Below are 22,536 nucleotides of genomic sequence, written 5' to 3' on the forward strand. Positions count from 1 at the left end.
ATGTATATTGTTATCATTATTCTTGTATGGGTTAATGTAATGCAAAATTCTTTTGGGACCTTGAATAAGTGATTTAATGCATGCGTTGCTCTTTGAGGGATTGGGTGAATGTTCCTAGAGGCACCTCTTAGGTTGAAAGACCTCGAAACTTCATCTCTTTGGCAAATTTGAAGTATAAATCTCTAATTACTTAGTTCCTGCCCTTGAATAGTCCAGTGGAGGTTAATTAGGGTTCCTTAGCTCACGAAATTCCTCGATCTAGGTGTATCTTGACTCCATTAAGCCCCTTAAGCAAGACATTGATCCTCACATCCTCTTGGTGGTCAAATTTAACTTTCTTTTCTTCACTCTTCCCAATTTTAGGCCTAACCCTAGAGGGTCACCTAGGGCATCAATCGAATTCCTTTGTAGCCATCCAAACACCTCGATTTTTGGTCCACTATTGTGCTGGGGTTTTCTCTAGAGGTCCTCCAAGTTTGAGGCAAATCCGACAGTGGAATCCCGAGATATAGCAAGCCCTAGCCATAAGACCAATTCTTGCCCTAGGTTGATTTGGGTTAGTGTCCTCACTTGGATCATTGCATTCAAATCTCAAAAGAAAACTTGTCCTTTAATCCTACTCTCTCCCCTAATTAGTTCAATCCCCTCGTTGGTTGATCAACTCCATACCCTTGACCTAGTTTGGGTCCACTTGGGTTCTTTGTGGTCCCACAACTCTACTACTCAAATTCCACAAGGATTACATAGAATCCATTTCTTTAGAAGGAACCTTAAGCCTAGGAAGTCCTTGGTCAAGGCTTATCCTCCAACCCTAGGTCTAGGTATCCTCATAGCCCTTCTTGGAGTGCTAATCACCTTGCTTTCAAAGCAAGAAAGCCAATTACTTGAGCCTCTCTTGTGAATAGGCTTTAGGAATCACTCCTCATCCCATCATCGATGTATTCATCCTTGTTATTCCTCTCGTACCGGGACTACCCTCATTGGTGAAGGTCCGTAAAGAGCAGAGAGCCTTAGCTTAGGTGATAGTGGGCTATTGCTCCATTGTTGCCCTTGACCTAGTAGTTGCTCTATAGGATCCCCTTCTAGGACCCCTGCTAGTTTGAGTAGTAACAATATGTTGTATACAAATGAAATCTAAAAGGAGAGCTCCTCAATCTCCAAAATTGCAACCATTACAATGGACATAGAACTCCTTTTTATAGTCTTTTCTCTCATACAATAAAATATTATTTTTTGCTGACCAACTCCATGTTACAGCATGTGGATATTAGCCTCTCGACGATATTTCACCGTCATTCAAAAGTAATAGTAATATGCACCAAAAAAACACTCATGAAAGGGATGCACAACCAAAAAAAGGCATCAAACCAAGTCAATTGCCAAGTGTCCTTATGTGTGAGTTCCAAGATAACCAACTCCATAAATGAATACAAGATGCCAAGTGGATAGAGCAATGCACACGAAAAAGTCCATCCCTCCACATGTGCGCCCTTCAAGGCAACATAAAATAGCGAAAACAAACCTTCCAGATGTGTAGCCTCCAAGAATAATCTCCAGAAAGAGAAAGGAGACGAAGTACAAGAACATGCTAAGTTGCACATGTGACTCTTATGTGTGACATGTTGCTGCAAAATCTAGCATGCTTTGGAGAGGGAAACCCTACAAAGCATAAGCTAGGCCTAGAAGCAACAATGGTGTAGTGGCCCATTGTCACCACAACCAAAACCCCCTGCTCTTTACGGAATTTCACTCAGGGGAGGAGTCTTGGTAAGAAAGAGATTGCTTATAATAGGTATTCTAGGGTTAATGTGTGAAATGATCAAACCGAGAACTCTTCAGGAAAGACACAATTTAGGTTCAAGGTTTCACAAAGAAGCAATTCACCTTCTTTGAAGGGACCTAGAAACTAGGGCACAAGACCTAGGGTTTGATAGATTAGATGAATGTTGGAGCAAATCAAGGTCAAGGCAAGGAGGAAGCAATTTCTTACAATGGATGTTAGCTAGGCCAAGGCTCATGAAACCTTCAAGGAAGCCCTTAAGGTTGATGGAAGGAGAACTAGGGTTTCCCTCTTGGGCAAGCAACTAAGGCAAGGAAATTTATGGAAGAAATTGAAGTGGATGCCGACCAAGATGATAGATATAGTGGTAAATACTATCCTCTTGATGTCTAGGCTCTCCAACCACCAAAATTTCTCTTGCTTAGGAATTCACATCGAGCCCTAGTTTCCTAGCTTGGCCGTGAAAATTTTGAATTAAGAGGGAGAGAAAATGGATAAAATTAAGATGTGATCACCAACCAAATGGACTAGTCCCTTGTTCCTGGGGACTATGGAGTCCTTAATGCATTAGATTAGCCAAAGAGCTTCTAAGGAGGCCAAAATTTTGATGCCCTATCAAGCAAAAGTCTAGTAATTTCCTATTCAATGGAAGATGGATTTTTCATGGGAGAGCTACCATGAGTTCACCACTAAGGACATTCATTTACACATTATTAATGAGTAATGCATGTAATAGATCATCTAGATTAGCATTCAATAGATATTCAACAAATTAGGGCACAATTGCAATTGGTAGAATCAACAAAATTCCATACATTAGACATGTAAGGGATAAGTTTTCAACATCTAGTGACACTTACAAGATAACATTCAAGGAATGCATTCCATTCATCTAAAGAATAGCTCCAAAGATGGACAAATCAGCTCCAAATGTCAAAGTGCATCAAAATTGTTGAAAAGTGTAACTAGGTTTGGTCTTCATAATGACATGTGTAATTGTGATTTTATGTAATTGATGTAAAGAAGAAAATAAAATTATTTTTGTAATACTTGAATCATGGGTTTCATGATCAAGGAATTTTATTTTAGTTAAGGTTCCCATTGTGAGCCTTTAGGTTTGTCATCAAGTCATAAAAGTCTATTGAGTCAATGTCATGTATGGAAGACCCTTCTTGGGCATGTTACAAATATATGTGAGTCATTGAAAGAGTCAAAGAGACCCTCCAAGACCAAGGTCAAGCATCTCCATCAAGTAGGCCTTAAATGCAATTGTGGAGCTATTCCAAATGACATGTCGGCCTAGAAAACTAGCAAGTCGACTTATTTCTCATGGGAAAACCACCATAAATAGGCAGCTCGACCTCCATTTGAAGACAAGCAATTCGATCAAGCAATCTGAAGTAGGGAAAGGTGCGAAGATCACAAGAAGAGCCTCTCCATCCAAGCATAGAACAAAGAACAAGAAACCAAGTCATTCTTTGGATCTATTTTGGGGCTAATCTCTCCACACGTGCGAGATTGTAGGATTGTCTACCTCAAGAAAAGGCCGAGGCATTTCAGTCATCTTGGGAAAGCGGATTTGGGAAGAAATCAAGTGAATCCTCAAGCTGAGTTGAGGAAGGATAGTCTCCATCTCAAGCGAAGAATAGTCTCCATCTCAAGCGAAGAAGTTTGAAGGTCAAAGTCTCGCAAATATTAAATCTAGGGCTTCTAAAGAAGGCTTGAAAGTGCAGATCTAAATCAAGGACCGAAATCTGAAGGTTAGTCAAAGTGGTGGGAGAAGGAAGAAGTTTGACTATCATTGACTCAAAGAAGAAGAAGTTAAACATGAAAGACTTGTGACTTGGTCTTGGAGAGGTCAAATAGGTCAAGGGTCTTGGTCTTGGTATTCGTCAATTGAAGTCTCTATAAGAAGAAGAATTCATTTGGGTTTTCCTCTCAAGTTGGAGAGGTTTTGGCCTTGGCTGATCACCTACATTTTGCGTCTCTTGTCTCTTTATTGTTTAATACATTGGTAACTGTTTGATGAAGAAGAACACAATAATAATCGAAGCAAAGAGAAGATCCTAATCTAAAGAAGTAAAAATCATTCACAAGCAGCGATCTCTAGAAGAGAAATCTCCTAATTACTATGCCCTAGATTTCTCAACATGGAATCAGAGCTAAGGTGACAAAAGTCAAGGAAGGGCATCTTATCAAGGGACACTCAAGGATCAAATCTCAAGAAAGACATTAGAGCAAATCTAAGAAGATCATCAAAAAAGTCAAGATCTACAAGGAAGTGACAAAACATTAGATCAAAGAAAAGGTCTAACATCAAAAGGAAGTCTCGGGAACTTCCAGTCATCATCAAAAGACGAAGATCCTTATCAAGTTTAAGAGATCTACAAATCAAGGTAGCTTGAATTTTATTCATACAAGGGAAGCAAATGACGTTGTCATCATCTTCAAAAGGTTCCAATGCCCTCTCATTCAAGAAAGGATTTCATCTCAAAGGAAAATCCTTATCCTTGAAGAAAATCATCCAAGGAGCATCAATACATCATCAAGGAGTCATCATCAATCATCACCAAAAGTGATCTCTCTCTCTATGAAGGATCATTCTTGAAGAGAACTATCTTCATCAAGGAGAAGTTCTCTATTATCTACATCATCATCAAATTCCAAGAAGCAACAAGTGGAAGAAGCATCTTAACAAGTAAGTATATTTATGTCCACATCTAAATCTGTCAAAATGTCTTTTTGCAAGGAAAGCAACAAATTGGTTGGGGCTTCAAACTATCTTGCATGGAAGAAGAGGACAGATCTAAATCTCATTGAGAATGAGGTCATGGATCATGTCAAAGGATCTATCACCAAACCAGCAAAAGAAGATGCTCAAGGACTTGCAAAGTTTATGAAAGAGGAAGTTAGGGCTTAAAGGATTGTCATAGAATCCATTAAGGATCCCCTCATTCCATATGTATCAAAATTCGAAACTTCAAAAGATATATATGACAAACTGTTAGAGTTATATTCCATAAGCACTGTAGGATAAGTCATCTCATTAAGGCAAGAACTCTACAAGCTAAAGATGCCAAAAGAAGAAGGAATAGGGAATCAACTTAAAGATTTGGGAGAATTCATGTCTGATAGAGAAATGACTACATTAGTACTAAATGCACTACGGAGGAGTGGGATAACTTTACTTCAAGTATTTATGGGAAGAAAGAAGCTACTCCATTCCAGGGTCTATGGTCACTATGCAAGATTGAAGAATCCAGGCTAAGGGCAAAATCCGATATAGGATTAGGTGAGCAAAATCAAGCATATGCTACAATGACAAAAATAAAGGGAAAAATTGGAAAGTTTGGTCCTTAGAAAAAGAAGAAGAACATGGCTAAGATTCAATGTTATGGATGTCAAGAATATGGGCATTACAAGAGAGATTGTCCTAAGATCAAGAAGGACAATAACAAAAGAGGAAGAGAAGAAGCCCATATCACCGAAGAAGTGGAGGAAGCTGAAAAGAAGAAATCCAAGAAAGAGGAAGTAAAAGATCTCTATTATGATTGAGATAGTCTTCCTCACCTAGCTGTTTTCAAGTTTTCCTGTTGTAAAGTATAACTATTAGGAACCATTAGAAGCATGATAGGATGCATCATGTTAGGAAATGGCATCATAAGAAGCATTAGAAGCAAGAGCTTGTGACATCATCATAGGGAAGCATGAATGATAGCTGAATTAGGTCTATGAAAGGATATAGCTCTTGGTAACCTCATTCGAAGCACTTATGGGAAAAAGAAAAAGGAAGTCATTTGGTACAAAGCTCATCATACATTAGTTAAGAGGAAACATCTGCTGAATGAGGATACTTAAAGATCCTCTATTGGAATCTTCATTGGAAGGCTCACCAAACAAAAGGGAGCAAGTTTTTCATTAAGAATTTCAACTTGGAGGAATTCATGGTACGATGTCAATAAGCAGGTCAAGGGATTGAAGTTTTTCAATCAAGGAAGCTGTAATGTCCCTTTCTAAATTAAATTGTTACAGGTTTATCTATTCTACAATTTTGACAATTTTGGAAGCATGGGACCCATGTGAATTTTGGAGAGAGAGTCATGAAGGAAAATGGGGGCCAAAATGTCTTGTTGGCTAAGCATGGGGGCCACCCACATGAGGAAATACACACCACTTTAGAGGGAAGTTCGAATGGCTAGAGAGAGAGAGGGTCAAATTGCTAGTTGGATGGGGGCCACATGGTAAAAGAGGCCCACAAGTTATAAATAGAGGAGGCCCAACCTCATTTGGTATCTTTTGACATATTGAACTCAACCTTAGTTGCTCGAGCTGCTTAGCCGGGTCACTCGCTGTTTAGCACGAGCTCTCCAAGCGGAGAACTCACCCTCTCTTTGGTGGACCATGAGTGCCACCCTAGTGAGGTTTCTTTCTATCATTCTGGGAGATTGCAGGTGGATATTCAAAGCACTCAACTCAGCTATCATTTAGCCAGTGCATACTCCAGGAGGATGCAGTAGTGGAATACACAGTGGTTATTTCAGGGGCCTTTTGGGGAGCAATTGCCAGAGGGATTTGCGTGAAGGAAGTACAGGGGAATGCTGGCCTTTGGGACGATTGGGTAAACTCAGGGTCAGCGCAAGAGTTCCTCACTAGGCACACATGGGAATTCGTGGGTCAGTTTGTGGAGCGAGTATTTGTCGGGAGAGATAAGGGGAAGTTTAGGGAAGATTATCTCAGCCATTTGGGTGTGTTTTGGAGGGCTTATTCTGGAGTTACAGGCAGGTTGTACCTTTCAGAAGCTGGAGGAGGACGTGGCTCTTGGGAGGTTGAATTTCCTGGGTCAAAACCAGGCAAAACCCTTTCTGGGTTTTGCTTGAGGAGTGTGGGGCTAATTTGGTAGAATTTTTTGAGCACCGGAGGTGGGCTTTCCAACAACATTTTTGCAGCAGAAAACACGGTAAGGGCAACTCAGAGCATCATTACAACAACTATTTCTGCCATCTGGTCTTGACATATTATCACGTAGGCTTGATCACACTTTCCATTGAGGCAAGCCCAGGTGCACCTCTTCCACATTATTGTACTTTTCTTCTAGATCATAATATAATGGCTCAACTGATGGTTATTTCTGGACTTTATATGGGCGTGCACAGAATGTTTCAATTTTTATGGTGTTGTTTTTATTGTTTGCTTTGCATATCATTGTTTTTCCTAGTTTGGGACATTATAGAAGCTGTTGAAGAAAGATGACCTAAAAGAAGAATGAGGTATGCATGCTTTTATTTGGTAATTTGGAATCATGTCATATGGTTGTGGGTAGCATGGATAAATGCTCTACTTCGAGTGCATGATAAAAAGGAAGGAATCTCCTCCATTGAAAAGATGCAGGAAGGCATGGGTCAGAGATTGACTAGATGAAATCAACATAATATGTCCTCATATGAAATATGAGGTGGTTGACATTAATTGGAGGAACTATGATCAGAAGTTCCTGAAAGAAAATGTGTGAAGAAAGAAAGGAAGAGATCGTGAAATAAGCAACTATGGAGAAGGCAATCAACATCCAAGAACTGAAAGATTTGACTATGATATCTCCATGAAAGATATGAAGACTCTGATGAAGTCTGGAAAAGAAGGAGACCCTTGACAATGTATATCTTTTGGAGATGTGTCAATATGTATGTAGGATGCTGATGCAAACAGAAAGATGTCATGATGAAAGACCATCACAAAGGTAATTTTGATTTAGTGTTCATTTTCTTGTTTGTGAACAAATATTTGGATGGGATTATGAGGGGTTGCCAAGGGAAGGGCTGTGGATATCTTCCACCACTAGTGACCATGTATATGGATGAAGGATCCTTAAGGAAACATGGCATTAAGAAGGCAACATGGCATGAAGGAAGGCCTGATATGGACTGATGGATCACTTTTCGATGAAAGGAATGATGACATGACTAACTCATGGATGAAGAAGTTCTGAAAGATGTAGACTCTATAGTCAAGAAGAAATTCATGACATCAAAGGAAGGAGTTGAACGAGCAATTGGGTGTCCCATGATTTCCACCTAAAGAGCTGCTGGAGGCAAGTCCCTGTTCAAGAGGGAGCTTGGTCAAGTCCCTAGTTAAGAGGGAGCTTGGGTACATTCCTTTATAGGAATAGATACTGGAATGGGTATGCTCTCCCTAAGTTGAGGGAGAGATTGGCACATTATTCTTGTCTTCTCTTGGGAAGACAAAATGGAGGATCGGGTAAACATCTGGCATCCGATACTATTTGAGGATGAGTTAGGGCATCCAAGATTAGAGTAGTCGTAGAGGACCGATATTCTTTGAGGACTGAGAATCCAAGATAAGAATAGTCTTGGTAGAACACACTCTAAGAACCTGGGTGGAGTATGTTTCGAGAGAGACAATGATGAGGGTATCTATACATCATTGGTCTCGCCAACATTGAACTCTAATCTTGTGGAGAGATAGAGTTGTTAGTTAAGGCCTTGCTATGTGACAATGCTAGTTGATATGATGCTTAACAGATGGGTTACCAATTCTACTCTTATGAGAATTCTTCAGATTGAGAATGTCCAAGTACCATTATGAATACCTCCCTAGTTAAGAGGGAGTGTTGAAAAGTGTAACTAGGTTCAGTCTTCATAATGATATATGTAATTGTGATTTTATGTAATTGATGTAAAGAAGAAAATAAAATTATTTTTGAAATACTTGAATCATGGGTTCCATGATCAAGGAATTTTATTTTAGTTAAGGTTCCCATTGTGAGCCTTTAGGTTTGTCATTAAGTCATAAAAGTCTATTGAGTCAATGTCATGTATGGAAGGCCTTTCTTGGGCATGTTACAAATATATGTGAGTCATTGAAAGAGTCAAAGAGACCCTCCAAGACCAAGCTTAATCATCTCCATCAAGTCGGCCTTAAATGAAATAATGAAGCTACTCTAAATGACATGTTGGCCTAGAAAACTGGCAAGTCGACTTATTTCTCATGGGCAAACCATTATAGATAGGCAGCTCGGCCTCCATTTGAAGACAAGAAATTCGGTCAAGCAATCTGAAGTAGGGAAAGGTGCGAAGATCACAAGAAGAGCCTCCATCCAAGCATAGAAGAAAGAAGAAGGGAAGTCATTCTTTAGATCTGTTTTGGGGCTAATCTCTCCACACATGCGAGATTGCAAGACTCTCTTGTTGAAGAATCTAGGGCAGTTAGCATTAGATAGATTCTTCTATACTTGATAACAATTTGTGAAATGATTTTACTATTTATCTTATCTTGATCTTCTTCTTATTATGAGTGTGTGTGTTTACTTCATCAAACTGCTACCAAAACAAAGAGACAAGAACACAAGAAGTTGGCATTCTGCCAGGGCCAAAACCTCTCCCTCTTGGAGAGGAAAACCCGCACATAATTCTTCTTATAGAGATTCTAATTGATGAACACCAAGACCATGACCCTTGACCTATCAAGCCACTCCAAGACCAAGACACCAATCCTCTTCTTACTGCTGAGATCATCATCATCATTACTGCTTCACCAAGATCATCATTGCTGCACCATGACTGCTCCTTGAGATCACCACTGAGATTATCTCTGCACCTTCATTGAGATCATAACCTTCAAGAATGAGATCATGACTGTGATAGGATCATGACTGCACCTTAATGTAAGTCGAGATAAAGTGTGTCACTATGAGATCCTTCCATCATCATTAGGTTGAGACTGTGATCATCCTTGTCACTATCATCACTGCTCCTTCTCATTATGTTGAGACTGTGATTATCTTTGTCACTGTCATCACTGCTCCTTCTCATTATGTCGAGACTGTAATATCCATCCGAAAACTTATAGACTCCTTTTTCAATTGTAACACTGCAACATAGTCTTCATCCGAGATTCCTGTTCCATTACTTGTCCGAGATATCACTGAGATTATTAACGAAATTTCAGATATACCCGAAGTAGCAGAGGTTTATGCGAAGTTTTGAAACCTTGTAATCTTATCCGAAAATCTCAGATGTATATGAGTTCTATCCCTCCTTCTGCGCAAACCCTAATGGGGTATATATAGTGGTTCTGTCTCCATAAATAAGCTGACTTGTATTGCTGAACCGATGTGTCTATTATTTGAGCTGACTTGACTGCCTTTTAATTCGATTTCCAAGCCGATGTGACAGAGAGGATGGTGCTTGTCATTTGGAGGGCTGCTAGACACTAGGTTGACCCATTTTCATTACATAGATGCTCAAGTAGAGCTCTTCAATATAATTTTGACTCTTTGACTTTCCTAGACCTATGGAATGAGCAAGAAACTCATTCATATTATTTATAAAAATAATAATTCTTTTTCTTGACAAGTACAAAGATCAAAATTACATTGACAAATACCAAACCTAGTTACCCTTTTCTTCAATATGTCTACTGCAGGAAAAGGCCGAGGCATTTCAGTCATCTTGGGAAAGCAGATTTTGGAAGAAATCAAGTGAATCCTCAAGCCGATTTGAGGAAGGATAGTCTCCATCTCAAGCGAAGAAGTTTGAAGGTCAAAGTCTCTCAAGTATTAAATCTAGGGCTTCTAAAGAAGGGCCAAAAAGTGCAGATCTGAATGAAGGACCGAAATTTGAAGGTTAGTCGAAGTGGTGGGAGAAGGAAGAAGTTTGACTATCATTGACTTAAAGAAGAAGTTAAACAAGAAAGACTTGTGACTTGGTCTTGGAGAGGTCAAATAGGTCAAGGGTCTTGGTCTTGGTATTCGTCAATTAAAGTCTCTATAAGAAGAAAACTTCGTTTGGGTTTTCCTCTCAAGTTGGAGAGGTTTTGGCCCTGGCTGATCGCCTTCATTCTGTGTCTCTCGTCTCTTTATTGTTTAATACATTGGTAACTGTTTAATGAAGAAGAACACAATAATAATCTAAGCAAAGAGAAGATCCTAATCAAAAGAAGTAAAAATCATTCACAAGCAGTTATCTGTAGAAGAGAAATTTCGTAATTGCTATGCCTTAGATTTCTCAACAAAGATTACTCCAAATCCTCCAAAAGAGAAAAATGTGAATTGCTCAAGAGGGCTGAAAATTCCAAGTGATGACATGATGAAAGATCAAATGAAATGATCTTTAATATATATATGTCCTACTAATGTCTAATTTAGCCTACAAGCCCCCAAAATCATAAAATAATGGGCAAAGCTAACCATGGTCATATGCCGACCTTGTAGCCAATGGAAAACATAATAAAATCTTCGATAAGAGGGCCGAAATGCTGACATCATGTTATCATAGGCCCTTCTAGGACATGCATTGAGCACCTCTAGTGCCATTACATGTGTAAAGGGCTCCTAAAATCAAGGCCTAGGGATTGGCCCCTAGATTTCTTTGCAAATCAGCGTGTAGCCCCCAAATTTGGGTTTGGTGTTGAAATTTGGTACCCGAGGACAGGTGGTTCCCTTAGGCTTTGATCTTTGGCCTAGGGAAAAGTGTCCAAAAGAATTTAATTTTTCTCCTAAAGTGACTTTATAATTTTATAAAGTTAAATCTAATTTAAAAGTGACTTTAAGTGATAAAGTTACTAAGTCTAATTTTAAAGTAACTTTTATAAAGTAAATGAAAAATTAGAAAGGAAAAGTGACTTTGGAAATAAATGACTAAGTGGGTCTTTATTAAAGTGGGGTGAATTAAAAAATAGAAAGTGAGATTTAAATGAGCATTTAATCTCAGCCATTGATCTAAATCTATTTCAGCCATTGGATTTAGAGATCACCCAAAAGTCACTTGGATCACCCAAAAGTCACTTGGAGTTATATTAAAGGAGGAAAAGGAGGAAAAGGTCATTCATTCTTTCATGAGCAGATTGGGAGAAGGAGAGCAAGAGAGCAAGAGAGATTTCTGAGCAGGGAGGAGAAGGAGACAGCAGCTTGGCACACATTCCAAGGCAGCAGTTGAGCAGATTTGTACCGCTGATTCAGCGCATAGTGAAAAGCAGATTTTTGCACAAAAATCGAGGAGCAGTTTGCTGATTTTTCTGCACACAAAACGGAGGCCGTACAACATTTATTGCTGTCCTGTTTGCTATAATTTCCAGATTGCTGTGAGGCACGGGAAAGGAGATAAGTTGTAAATTTGCTTGCTGATTTTTTGCTGAATAATTCTCACTGTAAAAAGGCAATTTTCAGAAATAAAGAAGAGCTCTGAAACTGGTTTTCCCCAAGAGTTGTAGGGGGTTTTTCCAGGGTCAAGTTGACCAAAAATATCAGTGTTTTAATGACTGTTTTTTTTTGTTGATTTTTAATTCTGCAATTTCCAGCATTCTGAAAAATTTCCAGAATTTGTGTTTTCAGCAATATTTTTTTTTTTTCAGTCTGTTAAATGTATGGTTATGGGAATGGGCATTTAACTACATGGGAGAAATAAGGAGAAACTGAAAACCGGGGTGGGAAAACAGAAATTTCTACATGGTATTAGAGCTTGAGTGCTGAAGGGCAGTTTGGGACAGCAAAAGGAAAAATTACAGTTGCTGATTTTTCACTCAGAAAATTCCAGCAAGCTGATTTTTTCATAAACAACAGTTTTATCTTTACTACAGCAGTGCTATTTTTCAGTTTTAGGACAACAGGATGTCATTGGGATTGAGGGTGGAGGATAGGTTGGATGGGCATACAAATTACAGTGTTTGGAAGGAGAGAATGCAGAGTATCTTTGAGGAGGCAGAAGTCTGAGATATCATGGTGCATACCGCACAGAACCCTGTTGTTGTGTCCACTGATGTTACTCAGTTCGCTGAGTATAAAAAGAAGAACAATAAGGGTAAGAGGCTGATTCTAGACGGAATCAAAGACCATTGCATTCCTCATGTGAGAGGAAAGAGCAATGCCCATGAGATGTGGACAACATTGTCCAATCTCTACCAGAGTACCAATGAGAACCGGAAGATGGTCCTGAAGGAGAAGCTGAAGAACATTAAGATGGGTAATGATAGTGCAGCTGGATATCTCACAAAGATTACTAATGTGAGAGATGAGTTGGCAGCGATTGGAGAGGCCATTCCACCCACTGAGTTGGTGCGGATTGCAGTGAATGGCCTCCCCCGTTCATGGTTGAACTTTGCTGATGGGGTTTGTGCACGTGAGACCCTTCCCACATGGGAGAGGTTTTGGGATGATTGCATTCAGACAGAGATCAGGAAAGGTCAGCTTGGGGCAGCCAAGCCAGTTGAGCAGGATGAGGATGTAGCACTGGTGGCAGGAGGCAAGAAAGGCAAAGGGAAGAAGCAGGCTTCCACAAGCAGTGGTGGGGGCAAAGGCAAAGGTAAAGGTAAACAGGGGAACACACAGAAGGACTATTCTAAGGTGAAGTGTTGGAATTGTCAAAAGATGGGACACTATGCAGTTGTGTGTCCGGAGAAGAAGAAGAAGAAGGGGAAGAACCAGGATGTGGCAGCTTCAGCAGAGATTGAGGACTTTGCTGGTCGTTTTGACCGAGAGTTTGCGTTCACTACGTGTGAGTCCTCTAGTGCAGGATCACCTGCCACACAGGTTCAGAGGGAGCATGCTTTTCCCTCGATTAGCGGAGCATCTTCAGGTATCTGGTATGTGGACAGTGGGGCTTCACGTCACATGACAAGAGTTCGGGAGTACTTCTCAGAGCATTCAGAGAGTGGCACTGATATTGAGGTAGTACTCGGTGATGACAGAGTTGTTAGAGCAGTCGGGGTGGGTACACTGACATTTCAGAGGGAGTCCAGACCTCCCTTGAAAGTGTCAGATGTTCTTTATGTGCCAGGGATGAGGAAGAACCTCATATCCGTCTCAGCTTTGGAGGACAGAGGATATGAGGTACTGTTCAGGGGAGGACAGGTGTTGATGTATCCCAGGGGCACTCCAGCTGATTCAGCTAGAGTGATAGGTGTACGCCATGCAAAGATGTACAAGTTTGCATTTCAGCCCCTTTTGGCATTGAGCAGTAGTACCGACAGCAGAGCTAGCAGTTCTGAGCTGTGTGAGATTTGGCACCGCAGGATGGGACATATGTATCATGGAGCCTTGAGGACATTGCTGGAGATCACTACAGGTGTGCCAAATTTCAGTACTGATCACTTTGATACTTGCAGAGGTTGTGCGATGGGCAAGTTTGCCAAATCCCCTTTTCCCAGCAGTGACAACAGAGCGACGAGGATACTTGATTTGATTCATTCCGATGTGAGCGGTCGGATGTCTCATGTTTCCTTGAGTGGATATGAGTACTATGTGTTATTCATTGATGATCACTCCAGGAGGACTTGGATTTATTTTTTGAAGACCAAGAGTGAGGTCTTCAAGCGGTTTCAGGAGTTCAGAGCTCTTGTGGAGACTCAGACAGGTCGAAAGATCAAGTCCTTGAGGTTGGACAATGGAGGAGAGTACACCCTTGGAGAGTTTGTTGACTATTGTGCGGAGGCAGGCATTAGGAGGGAGTTCACTGTTCCTTACAACCCCCAACAGAACAGGGTTGCGGAGAGGAAGAACAGATCCATCATAGGGGTTGCCAAAGCCATGTTACATGATCAGGGGTTGCCATTGTTCTTGTGGGCAGAAGCCTGCAACACAGCTGTTTACTTGCAGAACAGGAGTCCGCATCGTGCCTTGGGGCACATGACTCCGGAGGAGGCTTTCTCTGGGAAGAAGCCTGATATTGGTCATCTTCATATCTTTGGATGCATAACATACTCCTATATACCCAAGGAGAAGAGGACCAAACTAGAGCCCACCGCAGAGAAGGGTATCTTTGTGGGCTACAGTGAGACCTCAAAGGCCTTTCAGATTTACATTCCTGCACAGAGGAGAGTTGTTGTCAGACGGGATGTGAAGTTCGAGGAGGACAGGGCCTTTAGGAGGTCACGGGAGTTAGAGTATCTGGATCAGCCAGACCCTCAGCAGCAGTTGAGTCAGTCGCAGGGATCCAGTGGGTAGGGATCAGAAGGATCAGGAGGTACATCTATGAGGATGTCAAGTCCGTCAGTGAGCAGTGGCTCATCGAGCCAGAGGGGTGGTGCTCCGGGCAGCATGCAGAGCAGTTCACAGAGCAGTTCACTAGGGAGTCCACTGATGGACAGTTCACACGGTACCTCAGCTTCTACAGGTTTAGGTGCAGGCAGGAGGATAGCAGACAGACAGTCAGGAGTTCAGGCTACTGATGATGATGAGGAGGAGTTTCATTCTCCGGTGGGAGAAGTGCGCTCAGGGAAGAGGAAGCCCAAGTGGCTTCAGGACACCTTGAGAGATGCCACATCTGTTGCTAAGCCAAAGAGGCCGGTCAGAGAGAGTAGACCACCTGAGAGGTTTTATAGTTATATGGCGATGGTTACCAGCATCCTTGACTCTGAGCCTTCTAGCTATGAGGAGGCAGCTAGCCAGCAGGTCTGGAGAGAGGCCATGCAGGAGGAGTATTCTTCTATCATAAAGAATGATGTTTGGGAGGTGGTGCCGAGGCCTGAGGGCAAATCCGTGGTTACTTCCAGATGGCTTTACAAGGTAAAGCATGCTGCAGATGGCAGCATTGAGAAATTCAAAGCGAGGTTTGTGGCTGGAGGGTTCTCCCAGGTAGAGGGAGTTGATTATGATGAGACCTTCGCTCCCGTGGCTCAATATACTTCGATCCGCTCCATTATATCGATAGCAGCAGAGATGGGTTGGAAGATCCACCAGATGGATGTGAAGACCGCATTTCTCAATGGCTTCATACAGGAGGAGGTGTACATTGAGCAGCCACAGGGCTTTGAGGTGCATGGGAAGGAGTCCCATGTGTGCAGACTGAAGAAGGCCCTTTATGGCCTGAAGCAAGCTCCCAGAGCTTGGTACTCCAGGATAGATACATACTTGCAGGGGATGGGTTTCACAAAGAGTGAGGCAGATCCGAACCTTTACTTTATTGTGATTGGTGAGGAGCCTCTCATTCTGGAGCTGTATGTGGATGACTTGATCATTACAGGTGCAGAGAGACTCATAGAGCACTGCAAGAGAGATCTTGCGGCGGAGTTTGAGATGAAGGACATCGGCCTGATGCATTACTTTTTGGGTTTGGAGGTGTGGCAGGAGGAGGGGCATTTCTTCCTGGGGCAGGGGAAGTATATTGTGGACATCCTTAGCGGATTCCACATGGAGGATTGTAGACCCATGTCGACACCGATGATCACCAACTGGAAGAAGCTTCATGCTTCGGATTCCGAGTTGGTGGATCCCACATTGTACAGGCAGCTGATTGGTTCCTTGATGTATTTGGTCAACAATAGACCAGATATCTGTTTTGCAGTCAACACGATGAGTCAGTTTATGTGTGAGCCTAGGAAGGATCACTGGGTGGCTGCAAAACACATTTTGCGGTACTTGCAGGGGACAGTGGATTATGGTCTGGACTACAGGCAGGGAGATGGAGTGAGATTGGCAGGATACACTGATTCTGATTGGGCAGGTTGTGCTTCTGATAGGAAGAGCACTTCAGGGTGTTGTTTTGGGTTGGGTTCAGCAGTAGTGTCATGGTTCAGCCGGAAGCAGCAGTCAGTAGCATTGAGTTCAGCGGAAGCAGAGTATATGGCAGCCAGTCTAGCTAGTTGTGAGGCCATCTGGCTTCGCAAGATGTTGTTTGGCTTATTTGGTCAGCCGTTGAGACCTTCAGTGATTTACTGTGATAATCAGAGTTGCATTAAACTCACGGAGAATCCAGTATTTCATGACAGGTCAAAGCATATCGGGATCAGATATCATTTCATCAGAGACTATGTTCAGAAGGGAGTTGTGAAACTTGAGTATATTTCCACTGATGAGCAGGTTGCAGATATTCTTACCAAAGCCTTACCACGGGGCAAGCATGTCTACTTCAGAGACAAGATGGGTGTGGTGAGGAACACCTTCCTCGGTAAGAGGGAGTGTTGAAATTTGGTATCGGAGGACAGGTGGTTCCCTTAGGCTTTGATCTTTGGCCTAGGGAAAAGTGTCCAAAAGAATTTAATTTTTCTCCTAAAGTGACTTTATAATTTTATAAAGTTAAATCTAATTTAAAAGTGACTTTAAGTGATAAAGTTACTAAGTCTAATTTTAAAGTAACTTTTATAAAGTAAATGAAAAATTAGAAAGGAAAAGTGACTTTGGAAATAAATGACTAAGTGGGTCTTTATTAAAGTGGGGTGAATTAAAAAATAGAAAGTGAGATTTAAATGAGCATTTAATCTCAGCCATTGATCTAAATCTATTTCAGCCATTGGATTTAGAGATCACCCAAAAGTCACTTGGATCACCCAAAAGTCACTTGGAGTTATATTAAAGGAGGAAAATGAGGAAAAGGTCATTCATTCTTTCATGAGCAGATTGGGAGAAGGAGAGCAAGAGAGCAAGAGAGATTTCTGAGCAGGGAGGAGAAGGAGACAACAGCTTGGCACACATTCCAAGGCAGCAGTTGAGCAGATTTGTACAGCTGATTCAGCACAGTGAAAAGCAGATTTTTGCACAAAAATCGAGGAGCAGTTTGCTGATTTTTCTGCACACAAAACGGAGGCCGTACAACATTTATTGTTGTCCTGTTTGCTGTAATTTCCAGATTGCTGTGAGGCACGGAAAATGAGATAAGTTGTAAATTTGCTTGCTGATTTTTTGCTGAATAATTCTCACTGTAAAAAGGCAATTTTCAGAAATAAAGAAGAGCTCTGAAACTGGTTTTCCCCAAGAGTTGTAGGGGGTTTTTCCAGGGTCAAGTTGACCAAAAATATCACTGTTTTAATGTGTTTTAATGGCTGTTTTTTTTTGCTGATTTTTAATTCTGCAATTTCCAGCATTCTGAAAAATTTCCAGAATTTGTGTTTTCAGCAATATTTATTTTTTTCAGTCTGTTAAATGTATGGTTATGGGAATGGGCATTTAACTACATGGGAGAAATAAGGAGAAACTGAAAACCGGGGTGGGAAAACAAAAATTTCTACATTTGGGGCATAAAACAGGGTCTCATGGGTTTCCAAGTGATGAATAGGCCTGAATTCACTCCAACGTTGAGGGCACTTAAAATGGTGCTAGCCCTTGCATGTCTCAAGGCGTGAGACAAACCTCATTTGGGCCCTGGATCAACTACCATACCATATAATTACCGCTAAGCCAGCTGGGGGCATGCTAGTCCAGGTGCATCATCCCATGAATAATAAAGGAAATGCAGGAATGTTGTGGGGGCTGAATTTTCCCATGGTTATGAATGATGCTCTATAACTGTCCTAGGTCCCATGGCTCTCAACGCTTCACCTACACGTGTCAATATGTCCCTCTAGAGGTCCTAGACCCCAGTTCAGTTGCCTAGACCTATAGATGGAACCACCTGCCAATTACACACAATATCCGTTGCCACAAATTTCATCATCAAGTACATTAATCATTATTGCATCTATGTGAACCAAGCTTGAAAGAAATGGGCATAATAACACTTCATATGTGGCCTCTCTTCAAAAATTGGTGCCTTAGTCACGTAATGGTGTTACCTCCCTAGGTAGGAGTGGCTAATAGACAACCCTATTAGGTGTTCCCAACCCCCAAAGGCAAGTGACATGTCCTTGGTACACCCTCCAATTGATAGGTGCCATGTGAATAATGATGGAACGAAGGGGAAAGAACTCCATGGCCAAGTTCTATGGTCAAAGGGACCGACTATGATGGAATGCCTTATTTTGGGTATATAGATGTGAGGAGGGAGCAATCGTGGATGCATGAGTTACCTTGACCTTTGTTTTTCCATCCCTCTATATTGTATTTTACTTTTTCTTGATTTTTCTTTTTATTATTTTTCGTAGCTCGAAGAATGAGAGCTTGCTTTTTATGATGTATAACAACTATTACCTCCCTTAGGATGGGGCAGTTCATCGCCCATGAGGGGTTGGGACATGCAACAGTTCCTTGTCTTCTATGAGATTGGGCAACATTGGTTGCTAATTTGTAAGTCCTGACCATCTTTTGCATTTTGATTTTTCTTTTGTTTTTCTTGTGGCCATTATATGCTTTTTCCTTTTCTTTTAGCTGCATCAACCTCCCAAGGTGCATTTCCAGACCCTACCTAGGTATGAGGATGTGTGGGTGCCAAATCCCAATGAACCAATGGTTAGTTGAACTCGAAGAAGGGAGGTGGAATAAGGGCTTATAATGTAAGATGGAAAGTGGTAAGTATGGAATAGGGATAGATGGGGCTATGCTATCTCAATCATGGCTTCCCAAGTAGTGCCCCTTCCTAAAGCCATGGGCCATTAGGGGAGGTCCCACTGGACTAGGATTGAAAATTAACCCCCCATTTAAGGTGAGGGAACAAGACTACGACCAAGACCATTCTTTCTTCCAAGTTACCCCATAATCCATGTTAGGATGCCCAAATACAAACAAGCATAAGCACCTGATTGCAAAATGAATAAAGTACCTTTTGATCAAAAGCCCACCTTCCAACATGTGCTCTTGACAAATGGGCGAGGAGAAAAAATGACTGATGCAGGGGGCGGACATATGAGTGGCACATCACATCGGCTACAAAGTGGCTCTTAGGGGCTGCTGGCTGGAAGAGATAAATATGAGAAAAGCTTTCCCTAGGGGTCACCCACATTTGGTGTGTAACACCACACACCTCCCAATAACAACCTACATAGCTATCCCAAATAAAATAATATATACACACCGAGTCAAAAATGTGTGGGCATTCTCCAATGAAGGTTAAAGGTGCCAAGTGCATCTGAATTGTCCATGCAATAAATGTGAAAATGTCAAGCCCTAATTGACCAATGTCCTTATTATCTCAATCAAACAAGTAGATTGCTGAATTTAGTTAATGCTGAAATTAAATTTCAGGCCCTAGCATCACACAACAGCTAAAAATTAAATAGTGGAAGAATAAAAGCAATTTCACCCATACATAGGTGATTACTCCTTCAGATTAGCTTTTCATTCCTTCGAAAAATTTACAAGGAAATCTCCACAAGTTGGTAGAAAAAAATAACACTGCATAGATACCAAAAAACACCATGAACTGATGTTGTATGGCCTGCTTGAGAAAGTATGACGTGCTAGAAAAAAACTAGAAACAATGTAAAGCTGTTGTATGGCCTACTGGATAGCCTCAATGGCCTGTCCTTATGACTGTACGGGCTTCTGTACGACTATACAGATCTATCCATATGATTGTATATAGTATATACTATAGACTTTCATAGTAAATACTCTTGAAGGATGAATGATAACTTGGTTGGTTATCGTTCCCTAAATTTTCTGTTCTTTCTTGAGTTATGTTTGACCTAATATTGTCTCTCTTCTTGAATGCTTGTATAATCTAGAAGATTACAACATATACTTTCAAAAAGCTGGTTCTTCCTATACCTTTCCTGTCCATTACAATCTTTAATTACTTGCAGTATAACATTATTTATATATGAATTATTTGAGTTTGTTAATCTATTTGACTGATTGATTTCAGAAGTATAAGGCTAATATGATGGAATTATTCTTTTCTTTAGGATCAACCTAGATGGTAGATTTGTATGTACTATGAACAGTTTTGGTTCTCTATTTATAACTTAGCCTTCTAACAGAACATGTTTCTCAGGTTGTTATTGGGCAGAACTTTACCGTTCCATCGTACTCCAAAATATCTTTAACACCTCAGCCTACAGAAGAAGATAGTGATGAAGAGCTGGAATATGCTGAGGCTGCTGCTGGTGTGACAGAAAGTGTAAAGAAGCCCTTTTCAGGTCCATAAATTTTTCTACTTATTTTTATTTCATTTGTTTTTGATGTATAAGCATTGTCACGTACAAGATATTGAATTTACATATTACAAAGGGAAAAGTCATTAATTTCCTGTCCTTTTCCCAGAGTATTTGGTCCATTTGCAACCTTGACATGAATTGATAGATTTGGTTCAGAGCTTTACAATTAATGTAGACCCATAGATAAATGCTCTTGTTGCAACCTCCTAGGTTTTGGGTTTGCAAATCAGTCGGTATCTAGGAAATGATTGTTTGCCTTGAGCCTAAAATTATCATGAAGAAACCTTAGCTAGCTTGAAGTCAAGTTTAAATCATTTGGTATATTGCATTTAATGTAGTGTAGTTGAATAAGAACATCATTTGAAATGTGCAAGAGATGCTGAATATAAAGGCTAGCTCTTTGTTAAGAGTCTTAGTAATGAATTTTATGTGACAAATAAATTTTGAGTAGCCTCTTCATTTAGGATTCGGTTGTGAATGATCGGACACTTGCTCCTTGACCACGTCACGTCTTCATAGAAGAGAACATAAATTATGAAAACATTTTTTAATAGTGGTGGCTATAATGTCTTTTAAGAGTTTCCATACCTTTGTAAGTTTTTCTATTTTTTGTTATACATTCATTTTTAATTTCGTACATTTTCCTATATCTTGGGATATTGAAACTTCTATTTCTAAGACCCGTACCCATATCACAAACTTTTGTCATACTCCCACTTTGTGCAACATAGTGAAGAAAAGAATTTGACAATACATGGTACTCATTTTCTCCCTTTGTTAGAGATGTCTATGATCTAAACCATCATTGAGACCTTAATAATTAGTAGTTCATGTGTGAAAATTGAACTAGGCCAGCCATTTGTTTTCTTCATATGTTTTATTATTAGACAAGAAACTATGTAGAGAAGACAATGAGTAACTCAAAAATACATTTCAAGAAAAATACTCCATGATTTGTTCTTTAGTTGCTTCTCTTAACATAGGAAAGTGATGGTTGTAGAATTTTGGGAGGATCCACATAAGAGAAAATATATGAGAGATATTGGGAATAATAAAATCTATAAAAATGAGATTTCTAGATATATGATGCTTGATCCACTTTTATTCATGTGCTTGATAGTTAGATTACCCTGTCCTATAGTCACCAACACATGAAACTAATAGTAATATTGATCACTTAACATCTACATATAGACTAACAAATATTTCAATGCCCTTGTCTGCCATCTTTCTAGTTTGCCTCTAACTCTACATGCCTCCGTTATCTCTATAAGATATAAAGATAACACCACACTCAATGTGTTCAATACACTAGTGCTTCGATGGCCATGTCCTTTGTTGGGGATTGTTGTTCTCTCTCAATCTTTTCCAACCTCTTTCTTGAAATTCTAAAGCTTTTGATTTTGTTCTTTTGCTACACTAAATTTTTAAAAGATGCAATAAACTGGCCTTATGAATGTTCTCTCTCCTTGGAATGTATGTGATCTCCTTCCCTCTTTGAGATCATCAATATATAGCATAGAATCCAAGGCACTTGCAGGGTGGGTCTCTTCTCCTTTATATTGATACAAATCTTTACTGGGATTTCAATAACTTGCTCGAGTGTTGTTGGTCTGATACCATGCAAAACCTTTAGGAGGATGAACACAAACAAGACACGAGGGATGGGGTAATAATAGATGATATTAAAATTGGTGTCATAGATACATTAGGCTTGATGCACTTTTATTCACATGCTCAGTAATTAGACTACCGAGCTCCTTTAATGAGTAACAAATTAAGTTCCTAATAAGTGACATTAGATTGGAAGATGCGAAATAATTACGAAGAATTGGACAGGGAATAAAGGGAGGTGTAATAGAGACCCAAAAATGATAGTCAATTATTATTTTGGGTCGGGGCTTTCTTAGGGTGGAAGGTGCACCAAAAGATCTTAGGGGAATTGTGGAGGGTTGGAAGATGCTTACATCTTCTCACGAATGTAAAAAAATGGGTATTTTTCG

General features: G+C 40.4%; 1 protein-coding gene across 1 annotated transcript in view; it reads left to right on the top strand.

The window, feature by feature from the left end:
- LOC149167775 (uncharacterized) overlaps positions 1–22,536 on the top strand; it is a 381,496-nt gene that overhangs the window by 144,908 nt on the left and 214,052 nt on the right. The window contains 1 exon segment of the mRNA XM_089433143.1: positions 20,371–20,515. Within this exon segment, the coding sequence (XP_089289269.1) occupies positions 20,371–20,515 (145 nt within the window).

This window comes from Pinus tabuliformis, chromosome 5_1, assembly GCF_031772625.1.
Source record: "Pinus tabuliformis cultivar Carrire ecotype Pingquan chromosome 5_1, CPIR1, whole genome shotgun sequence".
NCBI lineage: Eukaryota > Viridiplantae > Streptophyta > Pinopsida > Pinales > Pinaceae > Pinus > Pinus tabuliformis.